This window comes from Strigops habroptila, chromosome 5, assembly GCF_004027225.2.
Source record: "Strigops habroptila isolate Jane chromosome 5, bStrHab1.2.pri, whole genome shotgun sequence".
Taxonomy (NCBI): Eukaryota; Metazoa; Chordata; class Aves; order Psittaciformes; family Psittacidae; genus Strigops; species Strigops habroptila.
In genome coordinates, this window is record NC_044281.2 from 16871515 (window position 1) to 16896976 (window position 25462).

General features: G+C 38.2%; 1 protein-coding gene across 1 annotated transcript in view; it reads left to right on the forward strand.

Moving 5' to 3' along the window:
- The window catches only part of TTN (titin), a 253250-nt gene that overhangs the window by 121454 nt on the left and 106334 nt on the right, over window positions 1–25462 (forward strand). Inside the window, exons 117-128 of the mRNA XM_030485587.1 lie at window positions 16780–16884; window positions 17418–17495; window positions 17860–17913; window positions 18281–18364; window positions 22300–22350; window positions 22430–22825; window positions 23033–23308; window positions 23541–23816; window positions 23969–24108; window positions 24570–24696; window positions 24783–25046; window positions 25149–25415. Coding sequence (XP_030341447.1) covers window positions 16780–16884; window positions 17418–17495; window positions 17860–17913; window positions 18281–18364; window positions 22300–22350; window positions 22430–22825; window positions 23033–23308; window positions 23541–23816; window positions 23969–24108; window positions 24570–24696; window positions 24783–25046; window positions 25149–25415 — 2118 coding nt within the window. The remainder of the gene's footprint in view (window positions 1–16779; window positions 16885–17417; window positions 17496–17859; window positions 17914–18280; window positions 18365–22299; window positions 22351–22429; window positions 22826–23032; window positions 23309–23540; window positions 23817–23968; window positions 24109–24569; window positions 24697–24782; window positions 25047–25148; window positions 25416–25462) is intronic.

The following is a 25462-nucleotide window of genomic DNA, read 5'->3' on the forward strand; positions in this document are numbered from 1 at the left end:
TCAACGTAATTTAAATACCAGATGCTTTACCAAGAAAAAGTATATGTCATCACTGCTAATTCTTAAGAGTCTTATTATAAGAATCTGCTTATTGCCTGCAATGTTATTAATATCTTTTGTCGTGTCCATTCTTGTTTATAATTATCATAGCTTAAATTGTACTGTCAGTGTACGTATACAGGGGCATGAGGCTTGGGGGGTGTGTGCACATTTGAGAGAAAAGGAAGAGCCAAAATGTGGTATATTCATCATTGCAAAGGCCAACATAAATGATTGATAGCTGATATGTTTTTAATGTTTTCATTATAATTGTGGGATTATGTTTTATGATTCACTTAAATTTGGTATGCTTGTCAGTGCAGTTGTTAAATTTAGAACTAATATCTTTTATGTACATGAAGTGGCCAAGACAACTTTCCCAGAAAAGAAGGTACCTCTTCCAGTTTCCCGAAAAACAAAGCCCACTGCAGGACTCCCAAAACCAAAGCCTCAAGAGGTAAAACCTCAAGAACCAGAACCTGCTAAAGTGGCCCGAAAACAAAAGCCTGTTGTGGAACCCCAAAAACCAGAATATGTTGTGGCATCTGAGGAGCCTGAGACTGTTTTGGCACCTCAAACGACAGAATATGTTGTGGCATTCCAAAAAGCAGAGCGTCTTGTGGTGCTTGAGAAACAAGAGTTTATTGTGGTACCTGAAGAACCCAAGCCTGATGTGGCATCCCAAAAACTAAAGCATGGCATGATGCCCCCAAAACAAAAGCCTATTGTGGAGCCCCAAAAAACACAGCCATTCATGGCCCCTGAGGAACCTGAGCTTATTGTGGCACCTGAGGAGTCAGAGACGGTTGCATCAACCCAAAAATCAGAGCATTTTGTGGTGTCCCCCAAAACAAAACCTTTTGTGCCACGCCAAAAAACAGAAGTTGTTGTAGCAACTGAAACAACAGAGTTTGTTGCAGATTTCCAAAAATCAGTGCATATTGAAGAGTCCAGAAAATTGAAGCATGTCGTGGCAGGTGGCAAGCCAGAACCTGTCGTGGTGCCTGAGGAACCAGAACCAGTTTTAGCACCCCAAAAGCTAAAGCCTTCTGCAGCACTTCAAAAACCAAAGCCTGAAGTGGCATCTAAAGAACCAAAGCCTCTTCTGGCACCTGAGGAACCACCACCAACCAAGCTGGCCGAAAAGCAGGAGAGTGTTGCTCTACCTAAAATACAAGCAGCTGCACGGCCTAAAGGTACCTCTTATGAATAGGATCTCTTTTCCTTCTCTTGAGTGTATTATGTTTCACTGTTAGTTTTAAAGCTTAATAGAAATAACTAAAAATTACTAATATCTTTAAAGAGCATGCAATGCCCGAAAAGGCTGCCCCAGAAGAGAAAATTCCTGTAGCTGTTCCTGAAAAGTCAGAACCTCCATCAGTCAGAGGTACATGTTAGCACAAATACATGATAAACACACCTAATCTTCTTCTCTTATTATCTTAACCTCTTTTGTTCTGTCATTTCAAATCTGAGGTTTTAAATTATGACTGCTAAACAAATCGTACAGAGTATGAGTGTGTACCAAGTTCTAACTTGAGAATATGTCTATTGTCCTGTGTGTTTCAGTCTGTGTACTTACATTCAGTTGTATTGTACTTGTAAAATGAAATGCACTTTGAAGTGCATGAGATGCTTGAGAGGGCTGTCCCAGAGGAGAAAGAGCACATTGCTTTACCTAAAAATGCAAGAGCTTCCCCTACTAAAGACACATACCACCATGATTAACATCATAATGAAGGTTGGTTGGTTTTAATTAATCTCATTTTAAATTGTTCTTTCACCGTATACTCTGATATGTGAGAGATGTACCAGAAAATAATTGCTGTGAAGGGGTGTTAAATGTTTCCTCAACTAAAAGCATCCAAACTTTTCTTATACTGCTTTTTTTTTTTTTTTTCTTTTTTGTCGTATTCAAAAAACTCAGGACATAAGGTTTGATTTCTTAGGCTATAGCAATAAATCAAGCAGGTATGACAAACTCTTGTTAACAATCAATGCCAAAACATTTTGGACACTAAACGAGAATGAATGCATAAACAGTTGTTCATATTATTAGTAGGGATGGTTTAATACATAGTTCACTGGGACTTGGCAGGTTTATGGTTGAACATGAAGATTTAAAAGATCTTGCCCAACCTAAATGATTCTATGTTTCTATGACAAAATAAGTAGAAGGTTTCAGCAGAGAGGAGCAGTTTCTGAATAGAGCAAAATAATTGCAAACATCTTTATGTACCTGTGGTGTCACGGGTAGCATCATGAAGCAGAATCTTTTATTTAAATGGTTAATTATAATTTGCCTGTATTTTGGTCATATGTTAACATTCTTCACTCTGTGATTTGCAAAGTTTTCACATAGTATGAGTAGCACCAAAGACCTGTGAAGTTCCTGTGAACAATATTCACTGAACTTTATAAGAGGTATTTCTTTTCTCAGATTAATCAGGATAAGATACTTTAGAATTCAAATACTAAATATTACCTAAGATACTTTAAAGCTGTAGACACCATAGATGGATGCAGTGCTGCATCATTAAATTTTCTTTAGAAAGTCCCAAGCACTGACCAGAGAAGTAAACATGCCCTCTGCCACTAATTTGTCTCCATGTGAAATACAACTTTCGTCAAATGAAATACCACCCCACAGTGATGAAATATAAAGCATTTAAAAAAATTTAAATTAATATAAGAGGAAATAGTTATAAGCAGCATCTAGTGATGAGAATGCAAGTCAGAACTGTAACAGAAAGAATTTGCAAAGCAAAAAGAGAGTAAACATACAAAGATGGAAAAAAGGAAGGTGAAGACAACTTGAGAAATAAAAATACTGATAATATCCAAGTGACAAATTAAAGGATGACAGTGACGGCCAAAAACTAACACAGATCACACAGTCATGAATGATATACAGTACTCAAATACAGTTGAATTCCACGTAGTCCTTCAGCTGTTATAAAGAAGGCATGTTTTCTATGTTTCCGCCTGACTCAGAAACAGAAACTAAACACAGAATTCGCACCTCCTGCTTGCCATATCTTACACCCTGTCATTCCACGTGTTTGAAGCAAAGCATAACTGGCGACTGAATGTAACCACAGGACTTTCTCAAAGAAGACTGCATGCATGTATCATTGATCATCTTATTGTTTCATATACGCCTGTAGAGCCCACAAAACTAAAGCATGCTAATATCTTTGAAGTGCCCAAGGTGCCCAAGAAAGGTGTTGTGGAAGAGCCCATACCTGTAACTGTGCCAAAAAAGCCAGAGCCTGCACCAGTTCGAGGTACCTGTTGTCCTGTGCATCAGCCTGAATGAGACTTTTTCTTATTGTCTTATGTGTTATTTGTCATGTCTGTTACCCTGTTCATTTGAGATTGCCTGAAATTTCAACATTCTGTGCTGTGTACATGTTCTATTCTTAGAATGGCAAATATATAGGGAACATGGAGGACTCTCACAATCTCCCTCCTATGTGTTTGGAATCTATAAATACTATAAATCATTGCCAATAAAATACATGGGAAAAAGATTTTTAATTTGGAGGGTTATAGAAGCCCTGAAAGTTCACTAAGTAGAACCCACCATGTATCAGTATGGCAAAAGATTTGAGAAAAAAACAGAAAATAAATAGAGGAGAGAAATAGTAATGATGATGGGATTTCTGTTCTTCACGCTGTCACTGCCTGCACTGCTGCATGCAAAGCACTGGCAGACTCATAAGGAATGGCAACTGATCAGGTATGTGCTGAGGTTGCTCCCAGGGAAAAATCAGATCCCAGCAGGGCGGAAATGGTGGTCCCTCTTCTCAGGGAGGGAGGGCTGCTGAGTACAGAGAGGGGTATCCTAACTCACAACTCACCCTGAGCAGAACTTAAACATAGAGAACAGTTTTCTCACAGAACCTGCTTTGCACCACCACCCTGCGCCTGTGCCTCTTTGTGGGTTTGTGTGTATGACCGCGAGTAAGAGAAAAATGGCCTCAAGATATTGTGAGACCATTTTGCTCTACCTTCATGAGCGCATCTATAGTTTATGTTTCATTGTTCGTCTTCCTGTTTAATATATAAAACTGACTGTTACTAATATCTTTGAAGCACCTGAGGTGCCCAGGAAGGCTACTCGTGAGGAAAAAGTATCCGTGGCCATTGCCAAAGCACCAGAGCTTCCAGCACCCAGAGGTACCTGTTCTCATGGATAACTTAACAAAGAAGATACTTTATGTTCTTCTCTTGAGCATTGTCCTACCCTCTCTTGGCCTGTCCCTGTTTCCAAACCGAGGCTCTCAAGGCTGTGCATGCTGGGTAAATGGTGCCGTATGTGCGTGTAAGGTGATGAGCTGGCTGCGTTGTGGTGTTCTGTGTCTGTGTTGCCCTGGATTTTGTTCCTATTTGGCATGTGCTTTCACCAATGTAAACAAAGCACACTAATATCTTTGAAGCGCCCGAGATGCCTGAGGCAGAGGGAGAGGAAGAGGAAGCAGCAGAAGAGGTGGCACCAGTTGCTGAGGCTGGAGAGCCAGAAGCTCCTCCAGCTGAAGGTATACAGTGGTGTTCTGAAAAAGCCTATTCTTCCCTCCATGTTTCCACAGTCCTGAGTGCTCTTTGCCCCTCTGTGTTCTGTGTGGAGGGGTGAGAGCGGCATTTGGTCGTGTTGTGTCTGTATGTGCCTCTACATGCCTGCAGGAGAGGGTGGTGGTCATCAGCAAGAGCTCTCTCTTAAGCCCGTAATTTGGCTCCTTGCTGAGAGTGGTCCGCCTGAAGCAAGAATGGTTGTCTAAAGAGGACTCCCTGGTAGTCTGTCAAGGGTTTACTTTCCTGCTTTTCGGCTTGACATTTGGCTGTTTTCTGATCTTTTGCACACTCAAGTAAATGGGACTAATATCTTTAAAGTGCCTGAGGCGGCCGAGGAGGAAGAGCCAGAAGAAGAGGTGCCAGTGGTCGTTCCCCCAAAGCCTGTGGCAGTGCCCAAGAAACCTGAGGCGGCGCCCAAGAAACCAGAGGTGGAACCCAAGAAACCTGAGGCTCCACCAGCTAAAGGTAATATCTTCTGGAGGGATTTGCTCTTTACTTTAGTGTATTGATTAATATTTTCACTTCTTATCCCTTCTTTTGCATAGTATATGTTATGTGTCCTCTTCCCCTAGCGGGTGCTGTGCCTATCTTTGCATAGGTGACTAACAAACCAGTCACTAGAGGAATGTCACAGTGTCAGAGATATCTAAACTCTTTGATTTTATCATGTTATGCTCTCTTGTATATTTTAACTGTGAATTTAAGAGGAAATAATATCTTTAAAGTGCTCAAGGTGCCCAAGAAAGCTGTCCAGCAAGAAAAACCACCCGTTGCTGTACCCAAAATACCAGAACCACCACCAGCCAAAGGTACATGCCATCTCTGTTTGTATCATCATTAGAAAGACACATCATGCTCTTCTGGACTTAAGTCGAACTAATTTTTCTGGCGATGACCTCTGGCAGACAGGGGCGTAAGAAACATGAAGTGCAATATGAAGTCTCAAAAAGATGGCAGAAAAACTCATTCAGTTCCTTGAAAAATATCTGTGGCTTTTTTGAACTTTTCTGTAAAGTTTAATTAGCAATTAGTGCATGCTTGGTTTAAATGGAATAATATGTTGCTCTGAGGAAGAGCCTGCAAATAAGTCCACACTTTAAAGAACATAATGTTGCATCCCTGAATTTTCTAATAGACTGTATTGCTGGATGGCACCAGCAGTATCACTTCTCTGCCTCTTTAGAAGCAAGTTAATGCCAGTATACACGAGGTAGATCTGCTAGCAAAAATCTGGATATATCTACTGATGATCCACAGTAGTACCACGTGAAAGGGTCATTAACATGACCCAAAAGAAAGGAAAGAAAGTATGTATTTCTGTAATGAGTAGAATCTAAAAGACAGGAGTTGTGGAAGACTGAAAATGAAGAGGAGATGTGAACTGGAAATAGTTGATAGAAATAAGTGGTAATGATAAAGCAAATAATAACTGTCCTAAATATTGTTACAATGACATGCGGTGATGAATGAATGACACATGACTGATACTCAAATGCAGTAGGATTCCATAAATAATTCTCTGATTGGGTGTAGAAAGAAGGCATGTGTTTTCTGTGTTTCTGCCTGACTCAGAAACAGAAACTAAACACAGAATTCGCACCTCGTGCTGGTCATATTTTATACTCTGTCATCCCATGTGTTTGAAGCAAAGCATAACTGACGACTGAACGTAACCACAGGACTTTCTCAAAGAAGACTGCATGCATGTATCATTGATCATCTTATTGTTTCATATACGCCTGTAGAGCCCACAAAACTAAAGCATGCTAATATCTTTGAAGTGCCCAAGGTGCCCAAGAAAGGTGTTGTGGAAGAGCCCATACCTGTAACTGTGCCAAAAAAGCCAGAGCCTGCACCAGTTCGAGGTACCTGTTGTCCTGTGCATCAGCCTGAATGAGACTGTTTCTTACTGTCTTACGTGTTATTTGTCATGTCTGTTACCCTGTTCATTTGAGATTGCCTGAAATTTTGACATTCTGTTCTGTGGATCAATTAGGGATTCAGTTACTTACTGTTTTTTATAAATAACCCAAATTATAATCTGAATTTTGTGCTTCACTTTTATATTCTGAATCAGCAGATACTAAAATGTTATATTTTAACACTTGATCATAAGTTTTTCAAACTACTGCCCAATTTTGTTTTCTTAAATTGACACTTCAAATGTCTCCATGACCCTTGACAGTCTCAGTCTATAAAATGGACATTTTGTTCAAAACAAAAAGCAATTATGATCAGCAATGCATCTATAAGGGCAGTAAGAAAAAGTGACAACATATCCAGTGTTCAAAGAAAATGCTGATAATTTTGGAGTTTATAGTAAGGAATGAATGGTTATAAAATTGCGTGAATCATATAGGCTGTGGATGTTGCCACAGTGAAATCAAAAATCAGGCAAGAGAACTACCTGGGATAAGAAAATCAGACAATAAAAAGAAAAGCATTAACAAAAAATACGGAAATAGACAAGGACAGACATAGGGACAAAGCAGAAATATTGCGCTCCTCACGCTGTCACTGCCTGCACTGCTGCATGCAAAGCACTGGCAGACTCATAAGGAATGGCAACTGATCAGGTATGTGCTGAGGTTGCTCCCAGGGAAAAATCAGATCCCAGCAGGGCGGAAATGGTGGTCCCTCTTCTCAGGGAGGGAGGGCTGCTGAGTACAGAGAGGGGTATCCTAAGTCACAACTCACCCTGAGCAGAACCTGAACATAGAGAACAGTTTTCTCACAGAACCTGCTTTGCATCACTACCCTGCGCCTGTGCCTCTCTGTGGGTTTGTGTGTATGACCGCGAGTAAGAGAAAAATGGCCTCAAGATATTGTGAGACCATTTTGCTTACCTTCACGAGCGCATCTATAGTTTATGTTTCATTGTTCGTCTTCCTGTTTAATATATAAAACTAACTGTTACTAATATCTTTGAAGCACCTGAGGTGCCCAGGAAGGCTACTCGTGAGGAAAAAGTATCCGTGGCCATTGCCAAAGCACCAGAGCTTCCAGCACCCAGAGGTACCTGTTCTCATGGATAACTTAACAAAGAAGATACTTTATGTTCTTCTCTTGAGCATTGTCCTACCCTCTCTTGGCCTGTCCCTGTTTCCAAACCGAGGCTCTCAAGGCTGTGCATGCTGGGTAAATGGTGCCGTATGTGCGTGTAAGGTGATGAGCTGGCTGCGTTGTGGTGTTCTGTGTCTGTGTTGCCCTGGATTTTGTTCCTATTTGGCATGTGCTTTCACCAATGTAAACAAAGCACACTAATATCTTTGAAGCGCCCGAGATGCCTGAGGCAGAGGGAGAGGAAGAGGAAGCAGCAGAAGAGGTGGCACCAGTTGCTGAGGCTGGAGAGCCAGAAGCTCCTCCAGCTGAAGGTATACAGTGGTGTTCTGAAAAAGCCTATTCTTCCCTCCATGTTTCCACAGTCCTGAGTGCTCTTTGCCCCTCTGTGTTCTGTGTGGAGGGGTGAGAGCGGCATTTGGTCGTGTTGTGTCTGTATGTGCCTCTACATGCCTGCAGGAGAGGGTGGTGGTCATCAGCAAGAGCTCTCTCTTAAGCCCGTAATTTGGCTCCTTGCTGAGAGTGGTCCGCCTGAAGCAAGAATGGTTGTCTAAAGAGGACTCCCTGGTAGTCTGTCAAGGGTTTACTTTCCTGCTTTTCGGCTTGACATTTGGCTGTTTTCTGATCTTTTGCACACTCAAGTAAATGGGACTAATATCTTTAAAGTGCCTGAGGCGGCCGAGGAGGAAGAGCCAGAAGAAGAGGTGCCAGTGGTCGTTCCCCCAAAGCCTGTGGCAGTGCCCAAGAAACCTGAGGCGGCGCCCAAGAAACCAGAGGTGGAACCCAAGAAACCTGAGGCTCCACCAGCTAAAGGTAATATCTTCTGGAGGGATTTGCTCTTTACTTTAGTGTATTGATTAATATTTTCACTTCTTATCCCTTCTTTTGCATAGTATATGTTATGTGTCCTCTTCCCCTAGCGGGTGCTGTGCCTATCTTTGCATAGGTGACTAACAAACCAGTCACTAGAGGAATGTCACAGTGTCAGAGATATCTAAACTCTTTGATTTTATCATGTTATGCTCTCTTGTATATTTTAACTGTGAATTTAAGAGGAAATAATATCTTTAAAGTGCTCAAGGTGCCCAAGAAAGCTGTCCAGCAAGAAAAACCACCCGTTGCTGTACCCAAAATACCGGAACCACCACCAGCCAAAGGTACATGCCATCTCTGTTTGTATCATCATTAGAAAGACACATCATGCTCTTCTGGACTTAAGTCGAACTAATTTTTCTGGCGATGACCTCTGGCAGACAGGGGCGTAAGAAACATGAAGTGCAATATGAAGTCTCAAAAAGATGGCAGAAAAACTCATTCAGTTCCTTGAAAAATATCTGTGGCTTTTTTGAACTTTTCTGTAAAGTTTAATTAGCAATTAGTGCATGCTTGGTTTAAATGGAATAATATGTTGCTCTGAGGAAGAGCCTGCAAATAAGTCCACACTTTAAAGAACATAATGTTGCATCCCTGAATTTTCTAATAGACTGTATTGCTGGATGGCACCAGCAGTATCACTTCTCTGCCTCTTTAGAAGCAAGTTAATGCCAGTATACACGAGGTAGATCTGCTAGCAAAAATCTGGATATATCTACTGATGATCCACAGTAGTACCACGTGAAAGGGTCATTAACATGACCCAAAAGAAAGGAAAGAAAGTATGTATTTCTGTAATGAGTAGAATCTAAAAGACAGGAGTTGTGGAAGACTGAAAATGAAGAGGAGATGTGAACTGGAAATAGTTGATAGAAATAAGTGGTAATGATAAAGCAAATAATAACTGTCCTAAATATTGTTACAATGACATGCGGTGATGAATGAATGACACATGACTGATACTCAAATGCAGTAGGATTCCATAAATAATTCTCTGATTGGGTGTAGAAAGAAGGCATGTGTTTTCTGTGTTTCTGCCTGACTCAGAAACAGAAACTAAACACAGAATTCGCACCTCGTGCTGGTCATATTTTATACTCTGTCATCCCATGTGTTTGAAGCAAAGCATAACTGACGACTGAACGTAACCACAGGACTTTCTCAAAGAAGACTGCATGCATGTATCATTGATCATCTTATTGTTTCATATACGCCTGTAGAGCCCACAAAACTAAAGCATGCTAATATCTTTGAAGTGCCCAAGGTGCCCAAGAAAGGTGTTGTGGAAGAGCCCATACCTGTAACTGTGCCAAAAAAGCCAGAGCCTGCACCAGTTCGAGGTACCTGTTGTCCTGTGCATCAGCCTGAATGAGACTGTTTCTTACTGTCTTACGTGTTATTTGTCATGTCTGTTACCCTGTTCATTTGAGATTGCCTGAAATTTTGACATTCTGTTCTGTGGATCAATTAGGGATTCAGTTACTTACTGTTTTTTATAAATAACCCAAATTATAATCTGAATTTTGTGCTTCACTTTTATATTCTGAATCAGCAGATACTAAAATGTTATATTTTAACACTTGATCATAAGTTTTTCAAACTACTGCCCAATTTTGTTTTCTTAAATTGACACTTCAAATGTCTCCATGACCCTTGACAGTCTCAGTCTATAAAATGGACATTTTGTTCAAAACAAAAAGCAATTATGATCAGCAATGCATCTATAAGGGCAGTAAGAAAAAGTGACAACATATCCAGTGTTCAAAGAAAATGCTGATAATTTTGGAGTTTATAGTAAGGAATGAATGGTTATAAAATTGCGTGAATCATATAGGCTGTGGATGTTGCCACAGTGAAATCAAAAATCAGGCAAGAGAACTACTTAGGATAAGAAAATCAGACAATAAAAAGAAAAGCATTAACAAAAAATACGGAAATAGACAAGGACTGACATAGGGACAAAGCAGAAATATTGCGCTCCTCACGCTGTCACTGCCTGCACTGCTGCATGCAAAGCACTGGCAGACTCATAAGGAATGGCAACTGATCAGGTATGTGCTGAGGTTGCTCCCAGGGAAAAATCAGATCCCAGCAGGGCGGAAATGGTGGTCCCTCTTCTCAGGGAGGGAGGGCTGCTGAGTACAGAGAGGGGTATCCTAAGTCACAACTCACCCTGAGCAGAACCTGAACATAGAGAACAGTTTTCTCACAGAACCTGCTTTGCATCACTACCCTGCGCCTGTGCCTCTCTGTGGGTTTGTGTGTATGACCGCGAGTAAGAGAAAAATGGCCTCAAGATATTGTGAGACCATTTTGCTTACCTTCACGAGCGCATCTATAGTTTATGTTTCATTGTTCGTCTTCCTGTTTAATATATAAAACTAACTGTTACTAATATCTTTGAAGCACCTGAGGTGCCCAGGAAGGCTACTCGTGAGGAAAAAGTATCCGTGGCCATTGCCAAAGCACCAGAGCTTCCAGCACCCAGAGGTACCTGTTCTCATGGATAACTTAACAAAGAAGATACTTTATGTTCTTCTCTTGAGCATTGTCCTACCCTCTCTTGGCCTGTCCCTGTTTCCAAACCGAGGCTCTCAAGGCTGTGCATGCTGGGTAAATGGTGCCGTATGTGCGTGTAAGGTGATGAGCTGGCTGCGTTGTGGTGTTCTGTGTCTGTGTTGCCCTGGATTTTGTTCCTATTTGGCATGTGCTTTCACCAATGTAAACAAAGCACACTAATATCTTTGAAGCGCCCGAGATGCCTGAGGCAGAGGGAGAGGAAGAGGAAGCAGCAGAAGAGGTGGCACCAGTTGCTGAGGCTGGAGAGCCAGAAGCTCCTCCAGCTGAAGGTATACAGTGGTGTTCTGAAAAAGCCTATTCTTCCCTCCATGTTTCCACAGTCCTGAGTGCTCTTTGCCCCTCTGTGTTCTGTGTGGAGGGGTGAGAGCGGCATTTGGTCGTGTTGTGTCTGTATGTGCCTCTACATGCCTGCAGGAGAGGGTGGTGGTCATCAGCAAGAGCTCTCTCTTAAGCCCGTAATTTGGCTCCTTGCTGAGAGTGGTCCGCCTGAAGCAAGAATGGTTGTCTAAAGAGGACTCCCTGGTAGTCTGTCAAGGGTTTACTTTCCTGCTTTTCGGCTTGACATTTGGCTGTTTTCTGATCTTTTGCACACTCAAGTAAATGGGACTAATATCTTTAAAGTGCCTGAGGCGGCCGAGGAGGAAGAGCCAGAAGAAGAGGTGCCAGTGGTCGTTCCCCCAAAGCCTGTGGCAGTGCCCAAGAAACCTGAGGCGGCGCCCAAGAAACCTGTGGTTGTGCCCAAGAAACCAGAGCCTGTGGCTGTGCCAAAAATACCGGAGCCTGTGCCTGTTCTTAAAAAACATATGGTTCCTTCTGTTAAAGGTACATGCATCAGTCACTGAACCTTATTTTCTCTATTCTCTGAATACGTTTTCACTTGTTTCACCGATGTATGCACTTGTTAGGTATATGAGTGAATAAGCTGTCAGTTTTTATTTTATTCTTTGTATTTTTCATGCCTTATAATTTTTAGTCATCGTACTTTTCACTGTTGCATATATATGTTTATCTTGTGTTTCACAAAATGAAAATCTACTAATATCTTTAAAGCACCTGAAGTGCCGGAGAGAGCTATCCCAGAAGAGAAAGTGCCTCTTACAGCACCTAAAGAGCAAGAATATAAAAAGCCAGAGCCTCCTCCAACCAAAGGTATATATTGGCAGGAGGCATCTCCTGAGAAGAAATATTTTCTTTTCTCTCTTTTCTTTGCTTATGACTGAGTCTTTAAAATGTCTCATGTGTATATAGACTGCCTTGGAAAAGACTGTTTGGAACACAGTCTTTCATGGTTATGGCTGCTGTTACTCACTGTGATTTTCTGTGTTAGGTTTCCTTGTCTTTTTTATGTTTCCTAAGTACATTTATCTACATGTCTGAAAAGGAACTAATGTTTTTCAAGTGCCTGAGGTGCCAAAGGAACCTGTTCCAGAGGAGAAAGTACCTGTCGCTGTTCCTAAAATACCTGAACCAGTACCAAGTGAAGGTTTGTGCCATCATAGCTATTACTGTAAAGACAATACTGTTCTTCCAAAAATAGGCCTCAAAATAGGTGTCCTTTTTTTCCTGTTGTAATGTATGTAAATTTTTCATTTAATATTTTAGATCATACCAGTCTATGTTTCTTGTATCTACTATTATATTTTCATATTTTGAAGTAAAATATCACTTTTAAAATCAAATATTTCCAAGCGACATGTGGTCCTACACAGGACATTCCTAACAAAGTGTGGTTCTCTTTAAGATAATAATAAATTCCCAATAAATTTGAGTCTCTCATACCCTAGTATTTATATTGCTATTATAATCTTAAATTAATTGAGGGCATTGAAGCTTTCATTCTTTCCAGTTACAATGACTCACCCACAGATTTAATGTTTAGTTTATATTGTACACATAAAAAAATTATCCTTCACAAAGCCCCGATTCATTCTTATATAGAAAGAAAGAGAGTAGTTTTTCCAAAAGCATGCATTAACTACGAAGGTAACAGATACTGAATGATTACTTTTCTAACATGTTTTTGTTGGTGTCAGTTGGAGTAGTTTTCTTTTAAGTGATATGCACACAATTGTTCATGTGAAATATTATCATTGCCAACTTACACAAATTGTCAATATTCTTTAAAGAATATGAAATCATAAAGGACGTTGGGCCTGAAGAAAAAGAAGAAATTCTAGTTGCAGAAGTAGAAGAAGCTGTACCAGTTGAAGGTATACGATGTACCCATCTAGAGGCTGCCGGACACCTTTCTTTCATCTCCTTTCATTTCCTTACATTTAATTTCATGTGCAGTAGTTTTCTTGCTCTGTCGTTCTTCAAACATGTACCTGTATGTTGCAGGTCTCTGCATAATTCTTCCTCTGTTATTATGCTTTGGAAATGAGTTCTGATCTCTTAAGTCTAAGTACAACACACAGATTATTTTAAATGTTTTCACTTTGTTTTGTGTCAACAAGAGTCTTCTCGTCATTTGGCTTCCCACCTCTGTTCTCATGTTATTAACATGCTTTTTTAAGTCAGCTTGGATGTTTGTATTGTGTGCATGCTACAAAGCAATAGCCTAAGGCTCTTTCATACTCCCATTGAATTCAATGAGACTTTCCTACTGACTTCATTGAAAGGGAAAATGACCATCTTTACATTTGTACAATACTCTTCACATAACTGCTTATGGTAGTAAATTTATACTAAATCTACTTAATGTTATTCAAAGTGCCGCCACCTGAAAAGAAGATCCCTGAAAAGCGAAAACCACCACCACCACCTACTCCACCAAAAGAGGATATTAAATTGGCAAAAGAACTACTTAAAGGTATAACCATCTGAAGCCACAATTAACAGTGGGAACTCAAATGAATAATCCTTTTAAGTTATACTCATGAATCTTGAAACGCATGCCTTTGAACATATCCCTTTGGGTCTTTTGGGGTTGTTTTGGTTTTGATTTGGTTTTCTTTTCTTTTCTAATTTACTATTGCTTTAATGGTGCACCTTACTAATGCTCAATCCCTTATGATTTTTTACTAGTGTTATGCCAAGTTAGTTTATACAGGTTCTTTTTCAATAGTTATGGAAAAAAATCAATTTATTAAAAAAATTTTAACCAAGTTAACACATTCTTCTATCTTTAACGTAATTCTTCTATCTTTAACATGTTCTTACAAATTAAAAGAATACCCAGCAATAATTTGCTGGTGTTACTATTGAATATTGATTTCAGACCAACTCTTCTTCCTACATTATCTGACTGCTTCTAAACACTTAATCAGCCAAAATCTTAGCTTCGAAGCTCTTGTATTTCTATTATGTCAATAATATTAATCCTTGTTTCTTTTTATTTTTTAGGAAGTTCTCTTTTTTTTTTTTTTTAATCTTATTACGTGTGTTGTAAAATTCAAATAATTTTCTTTAAAGCTCCTGGATCAAGGAAGAAAGTTGTGACTGCAAAACCTGGTGAACCTCCAAAATTGGAACCCCCACCTGCTAAAGGTGCCCAGCAAATATAAGAATCTTACTTAAGTTAAGGCTCTCATGATCATAAAGTTGTAGTTCTTGGTATCTTCTTCTTTAATTTGCTCAGAACTATCAAAAAGCTGTGTATGTTAGATTGTGCTCAACAGTGGACTCCAGTCTTGGATGTATATGTTCCTGTCCACTTTAATCTCCCATCATGCAATACAATGAGATGCAAAAGACAGAATCACAGAAGCATGAGAGTTTTTATGGGTTTCTGTCACTTTTGTACATGCTCAATTGGTTCTCTGCTTAGGGATGAATAAAAAATAATTTACTGTTTAAACATATACATATCATTGTTCAAACATACTTGGTTTATTATTTGTCTGAAATGTAGCTTATTTTTGTGAGAGGACACTTTCCAAAGATGGAGACGAATAACAAATTGAGCAAGCCACTTTACAAGTACTCCCTTATGTTTTTCATATGTACTGAAGCTTAAGACAAGCTAAGCAGTGAACATCTCTTCTTAACGCTGTTCCAAGTTTATAAATTAAACTATTTGGATCCTTACAAACATCACAGATAGACAGTTCGGATGAATAGGTATGTAACATAAACCTGTAATGAAAAGAGGAAAAGGAGATAAAAATGTTACTATAACTCTCTTTGAATACATAACCTTTATAGTTTTGTCAAACCATGCTTCTCTTTTGCTGATTTGTATGAAAGTTTCCTCTTACACATAAGCCTAGAAGACAACTGTATGCAAATAATGCAGAATTATATTATATTATTATAGCATTAAAACTATCAATTTCAATCTAGCAGTTTTACCTTTGCTTTTAAGGAGTGGACCAGCATTTGATTTGTGTGTTTGGAATGGTTAATTGTTGCTTAGATCTTATCATCACCATTATGAACCCATAATAAAATCTGTAATAATATTCTTTTAAGTGCCTGGACTTGTAAAGAAACCTCGCAAAATAATTCCCGAAGTTGCTCCTCCACCAGAAGAAGTTGTTTTGAAAAAAGGTATAGTAACTTGGCTCTGTTTAAAAAATCCCCCAGCACATTAACATTGTTCAGTATATTCCCCTAAGCAATATTGGTTTATGTGTGTGGTATGGAAAATTAGACAAAGTACTATTTGATGTCTGTTTCTTGGAGCAAGCCATTACAGTTGCAGGAATGGAGTGAGGATATTCTGAAAATCTGTGAGATCTAAAGTATCTGTGATGAAAACAGAGCAGAACACTGAAAATACTGTTCCCTATAAATCTCCCCTGTTTTCCTAATCTCTATAGAGTTGATAGTTTTCCACTGTCTTCAGCTTCTGGACCCTTAAATATATTCCAGTGACAGAGTAAATGTTATTAAAGTCACACATGTACCATCTGCATGCTTTTTTATGGTTTTCTTAGACGTACTGCACAGATCGCAGAACCCCATGGTACTATTGGACATCAGCCTCCTTTCCTGACACAGTTTGGTGCCTTCTGAATCACATCGTGCTCAATTATTGCTTAGAAAAAGGAAGCACTAATTTGAATTCTCTTAGAAATACCACAGCAGGATGATTCATTCCTGTGTGCCTTGCAGCTAACCTTCAGATTCCAAGCATAATAAAATACAGATATTCACTTTTTCAGGTGACAGTCTCATTAGATATCCAAGAGGGTACCTGACAGGTCAGAAATAATTGAAAGAAGTAAAATGAAAAAGAGACATTATATAAATTCAAACTCTCCAAATATAACACTTGAAGATTCACTCTTTCTCTCTCAATGGAGTCAATAAGAGTTTAATTCATAATCCTGCTTTTTGTCCATGAAAAACATCTGTAGCTACAGTTATTAATGTATAATTCTGTATGGTAAGTCATCATTTAAATATTTTAAGAAGTATGTGATATTATAAGAAATTTTATTCTATCATTGACAGTTAGCATCTTTCTTTCCAGATGGATCACTTCTAATAAAATTATCTTTTTGCTCTAGATGACTTTGAATTTAAAAAGGCTTTCAGAATAGTATCTTGACTAGTTAAACAATATCTTCCATTTATATCAAACTCTATATTTTATATTCCTGTTTCTTCATAATTGCTGATATATTTCAATCTTTATTTCTTGTTCTCCATCTTATTCTTTTGTTTACCTGTGCTTTAAAAACCAAAATTCCTTTTCTTTTAAAGTTCTTAAAAAGGAAAAAGAAGAGGAAGAACCTAAACCAGAAAAAGAACCTAAACCAGAAGTTAAACCAGTACTTACACCAGTAGAAAAAATTAAGAAACCTGAAGGTACTAATTTACATTCAAATCTATCCAGTAAAGTATAATTAAAATAAAAAAATCCAATTTTCAAGTAACGTTCACTGCAATTCAGAAGTGAAAGTGAGATTTTAAATGATGGTGTTGTATTAAATGTTGTGTTAATCTAATTGTTTGAATTAAAGCTTTGCTGAAAGCATAACTAAACCTGACATCCACATTTGGGTCTGAATTCTGCATTTTGTAATTGCTTTTCAATCTTCACTGTTTATAGAAGAGAATTTTACAAATATTTTATAATATTGATGAAAATATAACTACAGCAAAATAGTTAATCCAAACATTCTTTTAGTTAACGTTTTACAAATATTTGTCCTGTTGTCCATTTAGTATTTCTAATGTATTCAAATCTCACTCTTAAAAGTGCATATTCCTAAATCTTATGAACATCTGAAACTGTTTATGTCTACAAAAATGAAAACTTTTAAATACATTGGAGATAATACATTTGGGGATTCAAGGTGGTTTAATATATCTTACAATGTAAAAATAATATTTTAAAGTCCCAGAGGTTCCTAAGAAGAAAACTGAGATACCTGAAATAAAAAAAGAGGAGAAATATGTGCCCAAACCACCAAAAGGTACAGATGCTTGGTGCTCTGTTTCTTATTGCAGCAACTAAATTATATTCATTGGTGAATATCATGCTATGTTGACCTAATGCATTACTATCAACCAGCCTGTCCATGACTAACAACTTTGCATTCTTCTGGATTTCTTGTTGTCTTTACTTCTTCAGTGCTTGAAAAAGTCATGTTTATTCCATCATATCTTGCTTTTCAAGAGTTTATCTCAACTTAATTTCTTGCTTTCTGGCTAAATGAAACGTAGAACAATAAATTCTGTCTTTGATTAATTCTCTCTGTTGCTTCTAACTTTAACATTCAATGGGATTACAAACTATGTACATTAACCTATTTGTAATTGTTGTGTTTGAAATGACAGAACCTAAGCAAGCAGCTATCCCACTTCCTGGGTCTGAACCTAAACCTGCAGTGGGTAAGAATTCTTTAGTAATTAATATCATTGCAGCCTTTTTCTTGTGCATCTAGTATTTTCCATTCAGAGACTTCTGGCTAAAAGAACATTCATATTCATAGAATATCAGGTTGGAAAGAACCTCAAGGACCATCTGGTCCAACCTTTCTTGGTAAAAGCATGGTCTAAACAAGATAGCCCAGTGCCGTGTCCAGCTGAATCTCAAAATTGTTCAGACATTAAACAAATGTCTTTAGTATTACTAAGACTGGAACTTGTATACAATCTACACAACATTTTAAAGAACATTTTACCTTAAAAAAATTATTTATTAAAATAAATATATTAGAACCCTTTGGGGTTTGTTTGTTTTTTTTTTCCCCTACAGCTCTAAAATCTCCAAAACCAGCAGCAGAACCAGCACCAGCTGTTACTACTCCAGTGACAGTCCCAGTGGTTGGAAAGAAAGCAGGTATTTATGTTTATTCTATGCTATTTATAGGGGGTTTCTCTCTGAGATACCTAAATACCTCCAGGATAGAAAGAATGAAGACCTGTACAATTATAAAACTCACTCATTACAGGAATATTTGAGGTCCTATTCAAGGATCTCCTTATTCCCGGTACTGTCACCTAATCTAAAAAGTGTCTCTGATACACCATAGAGATCAATCTGTGCTCTTGTTTGTGGATGGTGATATGTGTGCCTTTATTTATTGTCCTGCTATGAAATTTGTGTATTCTGTTGATTCCTTCATGGTTTTTATGTCCTGATATATGTCTTGTGAACTCTGTCTCATTTTTTCTGTGTAGAAGAAAGGTTATACATGTTTCTAAACAATTCTGCTTTTAATTTGTTATTGAGTCCGAGGAAAAGGGGCAGGGGTGCTGAAGAACTAGAGTATTTCTATTTTCATTTGATATGTTTAGGACCCTTGATCATTCCCTGCCATGAAAAAAGAACTGCGAAGAGTCCAGTTCCTCTGAAGCACCGTGAGCTTGAGGCCCATTGTTATAGAGCTGATGTACATGCTGCTCATACATCATTCAAAGGGTCTCAGGCTGCAATAGAGCTCAGGTCTCAGGCACTGGAGAAGCCTAATCATGAATATCTCTTGGCCATTTATTTGGTGATGTAGACAGACCTGCTACATCACCAAATGTATGTAGTTAAGCATAACTAACTCATTTTATATAGGTGGCCAGATAGGCATTAGAAAGCTATTTTTAACCTGGATTGGATTTAAGTTGACAAGCTAGCAGGACAATGCTCTGTACCATAATAGTGGTTTACTTAGGTGTTCTGTACTGTTCGTGAGTGCCTTTCTTTTCTTTCTTTTGTGATTGTGTTGTAAGTTTCTGTTGTGTGGAGAAAAGGTGTTCTATGTTCATTTTATTTCAGGTATAGCTGGAAATATTGTCTTAAAATATATTGTTCCTTATGCTTATTCTTATGGATTTTAACTCTCTAAATTACTGTGAAACCTTTGTAGCTGCAGAAAAGCCTGATGCATCGTCTGTACTAAAGCATAGAGGTAAAATGCCCCCAGTGGAAGAAGAAAAGCCTGAGACAATTGTGTTAAAGAAGATTTTGGTTGAGAAACACTTGCACGTAAAAGAGAGAGTAAGTCCTAAGGAGTCACTTCTGGAAATTCAGACAGTAGAGCCACTTGAGTTTAAAATCTCACCAGAGACAGCTGATGTAATACTGAAACCAGAGGGAGATAAGCAGGAGAAAGTGGCTCTTAAATATTTTATACTGACTCCTGAAGAGGAAGAGTCAGAAATGACACCTACAGTTTCAAGACAGACCACCCTTACAGGTGAGAAAATAGAAGTTGCAGTAGATAACATTATTTATGCAAAGGATGAACCACCACTACCCGATGAAGAATTGAAACTGATTTCTATAGCATCTGAACATACGGAAAGAGATTCTGGAGAAGAAAAAGGGGAGGAAATTAAATTGGTTGTTCATAGGGAAGGTGCTATAGAGAAAGTCTCTGACAAGTTTAGTGTTCTTCATGAAGGAAAGATTCCCATGCATGAAAAAGAAGAGGAAATTGAGTCAACTTATGTACCTAAACATATGCCCAGAGAGTCATATGAGCCCAGGGACCAGAAAAGACTTCTGGGAAAAGAGAGAAATTCAAAAATCAGTTTGCAACCTGAGGAATTTCTCATTAAATATAAAACTTCATCTGTAAAGGATATCACAGAGGCAGGAATAGCTGAAACTCCTCTGCTTATAAGTGAAGAAGAGAGAGGAGGTTTTACCCTAGAGAAATCTGAAGTTCCTCCTGGAGAATCCATGAAGAAGCATGGCATACAAAGTAAAACTCAGTGGATGAAGAAATCTGGTACTGTAGTAGCTGAAATGCCTGTAGATAAGATTTTTAATAAAGAAGAAAAGAAAATGGAAATTATTCAAGCTGATGAGAAAGATGGAAATCTGGACTTCACATCAGCAGAACTACATTCCTTAGACCTGTCTGAGGTGACTGAACCGGCAGAGAGAAAAAATGTTGACCTAGAACACCCCACTGAAGATGAGATTGTTTCCAGAGGAAAAGCATACATAGTTTTTAAACCATCTGTTCTTAAGCCAGAAATAGTGGAAAGGAAAGCAAGAGAAAAATATTCTCCAGAGAAAGAAGTTCATTATGAGGAGAGTTCAGGACAACTGTTGACTGAGAAAGCACTCCTAGGTGATAAAAAACCAGGCAAAAAGATTATACCAGAGAAGGAAGAGAAAACTCTCTTTAGCACCCACTTCAAAAAAGACAAAATTATACAGTCAAATGCTCCTGAAAAGCTGCCTGTGGAAGAAGAAGAATTTGGTACAGTTATTGCAGAAGAAAAAAGTGAAGTTTCCATAGGAGAACATGAAAAAGGAGTCAGAGATGAAATAGTTGACAGATCTGAGTCAGTAAAGAAAATTCAGCCACCAAGGAATCAAGTTGAAAAACAGTTTCAAAAAGTTAGTATCATTGAGGATGGACACAAAGAAACTCCAGCTTTCAAAAGCAGTGAAGAAAAAATGGAAGAAAAGAAATCTGCTTTGACTATGGAAGAAGTGAAACTTTCAGGAGAAGAGTTTCCAGTGACAGAAGGTAAATCAGATACAAAAATATCAGCTAAACATGGCACTGGAATTAAAACATCTGTTACCATGAAAAACGAGAAGGGAAAGCTTTCAGACAAAATACCATCAAGCAAGGGAATCCCTGCAAGTGGAGAAATTACTTACTCCTCAAGCATAGGTAAGATAATAACTTCCAGGAAAGCAGGAGGAGAGAAAGAATTCCGGAAATCAGAACCTCCTCGCATGGTTGAGCAGGCCAATAGACTTTCGAGTGAGAACAGGAATTTCGATGCATCTGGGGAATCACTTGAAGTTCTGGATGTTCCTGCAAAGTCTCATACAAAGCGAGGTGAGGAAGACCTCTGCCGAATTCTTCCACAAAGTGCTTGTTCTATTTGCTTCAGGAGAATACCATTTTCCATTGTGATGTTTTCTTTCTTTAACACTGTTCACATTTCCATCTGTCTGTCAGCTGGTTGTACTGGCATTCAGCCGCTCTTGACATGTTTGTCTTACCTGTCTGTTCATACACCTGTGTGATCAATGTTCGTTGTCTTAGTCTTACACTTTCATATGACTGCAAAAATCATGTTGTGTGCCATTATCTTCTCAGAAAACTCACAAACTCACACATTTTTTTCTAGTATTCATTTTTCCATCCACCACAATAAAATCTGTCCTGCATTTCATTCATACCATTCTGCCATTAAAAATATCTTTTATATTTCCTTTCACAGAAGATGATAAAAAGCAGCATAGCATGGGAATTATTTTCAAAAGTCTGAGATGATTCATCACAAGCTGGGCAACTAACAGAACATCCCTCACTTGTGAAAGTAACACATTGTCCTGAAACATGTATTAAATTTATACAACTTATATTTTTATTGTCTTCATTAGTAAAAGTATGTGCTGCTTCTGAAAAAACACCATATAATTTGTAATAGGTACTTAAGCTACTTTGGTTGACAGGTGGCTATTGATCAAGGGCCTAAATGTGAGTAAAGTGTCTCAGAATGGCAGAATTTTACAAAATAATGGGCAGGACAATAAATTGAGGAAGTAGGCGGTCCTAGCCACCTTTCAGTCTCCACTGCTGAATATGTCTTTCCCATGTTTTAAGATATCGAACTCATCATTGAGATACAGACAGTGTATGTTTTACAAATACATACATACATTAGTATCTTTGTCCCTTTGAATGTGTACATACCTAAAGGAAGAGAAAATCTAATTCGTAAAATAATTTTTGTCTTAATTTTAGTTAACTTTGTCTTAATTGTTTTAACTACATTCCTAATAATATTGCTGTTCTACTTCAGAGGCCAAGACACCAAAAGAAGAAACTCCTAAGGGTATCAGTCCAGTCAAAGGTAGGATACTACAATCAATACCTAGAAGCAAAAGCAATAAATCAGGATTAGTTTATTAATTTCTGAATTTGAATTACAGCCAAGAAGACACCTTCACCAGCAGATGCAGAAAGAAGAAAACTCAGGCCAGGCAGTGGTGGTGAAAAACCTCCTGAAGAGCCTCCATTCACTTACCAACTCAAGGCTGTACCACTGAAGTTTGTCAAGGAGATGAAAGATATAGTGCTAACAGAAGCTGAATCTGTTGGGTCTTCTGCAATCTTTGAAGTCCTTATTTCACCATCCACTGCAATTACCAGCTGGATGAAAGACGGAAGTAACATACGAGAGAGCCCAAAACACAAGTTTATTGCTGATGGCAAAGATAGGAAGCTGCATATTATTGACGTCCAGCTGTCAGATGCTGGTGAATATACTTGTGTATTACGACTGGGGAACAAAGAGAAGACCTCTACAGCCAAACTCATTGTTGAAGGTATTCCCTATTTCAAGTTTATCAATAATTTAAAGGCTAGCTACTCCTCAAGCTAGAAGTACCGGTTATTTGTAAATTACAGTGGTTGGTAGACGCATCCTTTTGTTTCCATCAATCATTACACATGTTGATTTAATATGTAAGACATTTCTGCATCACACCTTCTGTATGTAAATGAGACAAACCAAAATTTTCTGTTTCCCACAGCACTTCCAGTGCGGTTTGTGAAAACTCTTGAAGAAGAAGTCACTGTGGTTAAAGGCCAGCCACTGTACTTGACATGTGAACTTAACAAAGAAAGAAGTGTGGTCTGGAGGAAGGATGGGAAGATCATCAAAGACAAGCCTGGGAAATTTGCTCTGGGCATTATTGGTTTGTCACATACCCTCATGATCACTGATTCAGATGATGATGATGCTGGCACTTACACTGTTACTGTGGAAGACACTGAGCTGTCATGCTCATCTTGTGTTAAGGTAGTAGGTAAGCAATCAAAATCGTATTCTCCTTTCTCTTTATAATATTTGGGCTGTTTTAAAATTAGGAAAGCTTTTCCTCATAGTATTACAATATAAATGAACAGATAAGATTTTTACAGTTATTAAAAGCTTGTTGTAATACAAAATCTGCAAGGTTTATTTCTTCTATTTATGACCCATTAATTTTTAGTAAAAGTCTGCTAAGCTGTATTTTTATGTAACTTTTTGTCATGCAGAAGTGATAAGAGACTGGTTAGTAAAACCCATAAGAGACCAGCATGTGAAACCAAAAGGAACAGCTACGTTCACTTGTGACATTGTCAGGGATACACCAAACTTTAAATGGTTTAAAGGAGATGAGGAAATCCCCGCTGAACCCACTGACAAGACAGAAATCTTGAAAGAAGGAAATAAAATTTTCCTGAAAATCAAGAATGCTGGCCCTGCTGATGTTGGGGAATATTCAGTGGAAGTTGAAGGTCGCAGGTACCCAGCTAAGTTGACCCTTGGAGGTAAGGAGGCTTTTATTTGCGTTATATTGAATCAGCTTATAGGCCAATGTTCAAAAACCTCTAAACAATCAAACAAAAAAAGTAACCTAAATTATTATAAAGCTCTGTAAAATCTTGACCTAATTATACATGTATTCATTTGTGCATTCTAGAACGTGAAGTTGAACTTCTGAAACCATTAGAGGATGTTACCATTTACGAGAAAGAAACAGCAAACTTTGATACAGAAATATCTGAGGATGATATTCCTGGTGAATGGAAGCTGAAAGGAGAAATCCTGAGACCCTCACCTGTAAGCATCCTAACAACAAATTTATTTAAATTAAACACTGTGAACAGGTTCTCTTGTCTTTATGTTAGGATCTTTGCAGGTCTGTCATTATTACTCAGTCCAGAATGCAAAAAGGCTAAGCAGTGTGGTAATTAAAAAAACACCAGTTGTCTAAGTAAGAATTATATGCTATGAAAGATAACTTTTAAAGGGCTTCATTTTCTCAAAGGATTACAGCACATTATTCACAAAATAATAAAAATACCCTACATACATTGTTAGGAATGATGCTGACATTCAAAAGAAATATGCTTCAGGGTTTTTTTATTATTGAGTGAAAGTGTTAACTTTCCTTGAAAAGGAATTCCAATATTTCTAGCTGACTTTTTACTGTATATAGAATGTCCATAGAATCCCTTTATTAAAAAAACCTACCAGTAAGCCTTTAGCATTGTATTTACCAAAGTCTGTCATCTCTCCAGACATGTGAAATCAAAGCTGAAGGAGGAAAACGCTTCCTAACCTTGCACAAAGTCAAGTTAGAGCAAGCTGGTGAAGTCCTTTACCAGGCACTTAATGCAGTTACTACAGCTATCCTGACAGTGAAAGGTATGATGCTCCATTGAATATGATACCAACTTAAACAGAGTTCACATGGAGCACATTACAAGCTGTATGTTCTGCTTTGCTTCCAGAAATTGAACTGGACTTTGCTGTGCCCCTAAAAGATGTTACTGTCCCTGAGAGGCGTCAAGCAAGGTTTGAATGTGTCCTTACCAGAGAAGCCAATGTTATATGGTCTAAGGGCACTGATATACTCAAGATTGGAGAAAAATTTGACATCATTGCAGATGGAAAGAAGCATATTCTTGTAATCAATGATTCTCAATTTGATGATGAGGGAGAATACACTGCTGAAGTTGATGGCAAGAAGAGCACAGCAAGACTGTTTGTGGAAGGCAAGTGTCTTCTTTAATGAAAAAAAATAATAAAAAATGTATAAAGAATGTATCTTCTAGAACCACACTGGCCTTTTTCTGATGGTATTTATGTATCTACAGGTGTGAGGCTGAAGTTCATCTCACCTCTACAGGATCAAACAGTGAAAGAAGGGGAAACAGCTCACTTTCAGTTTGAGCTTTCTCATGAAGACATGCCAGTGAAATGGTACAAAAATGACAAGAGACTCCACACAAGCAGAACAGTTTTTATTACTTCAGAAGGCAAAGTTCATAAACTAGAACTTAGAGAAGTAACCCTTGATGATATCTCCGAAATAAAGGCCGTAGTCAAGGACTTGAACACACAAGCAAACCTGAAAGTCTTAGGTGATTACATAAATAATTTTAAATATGTTATATAATATGAATAAAAA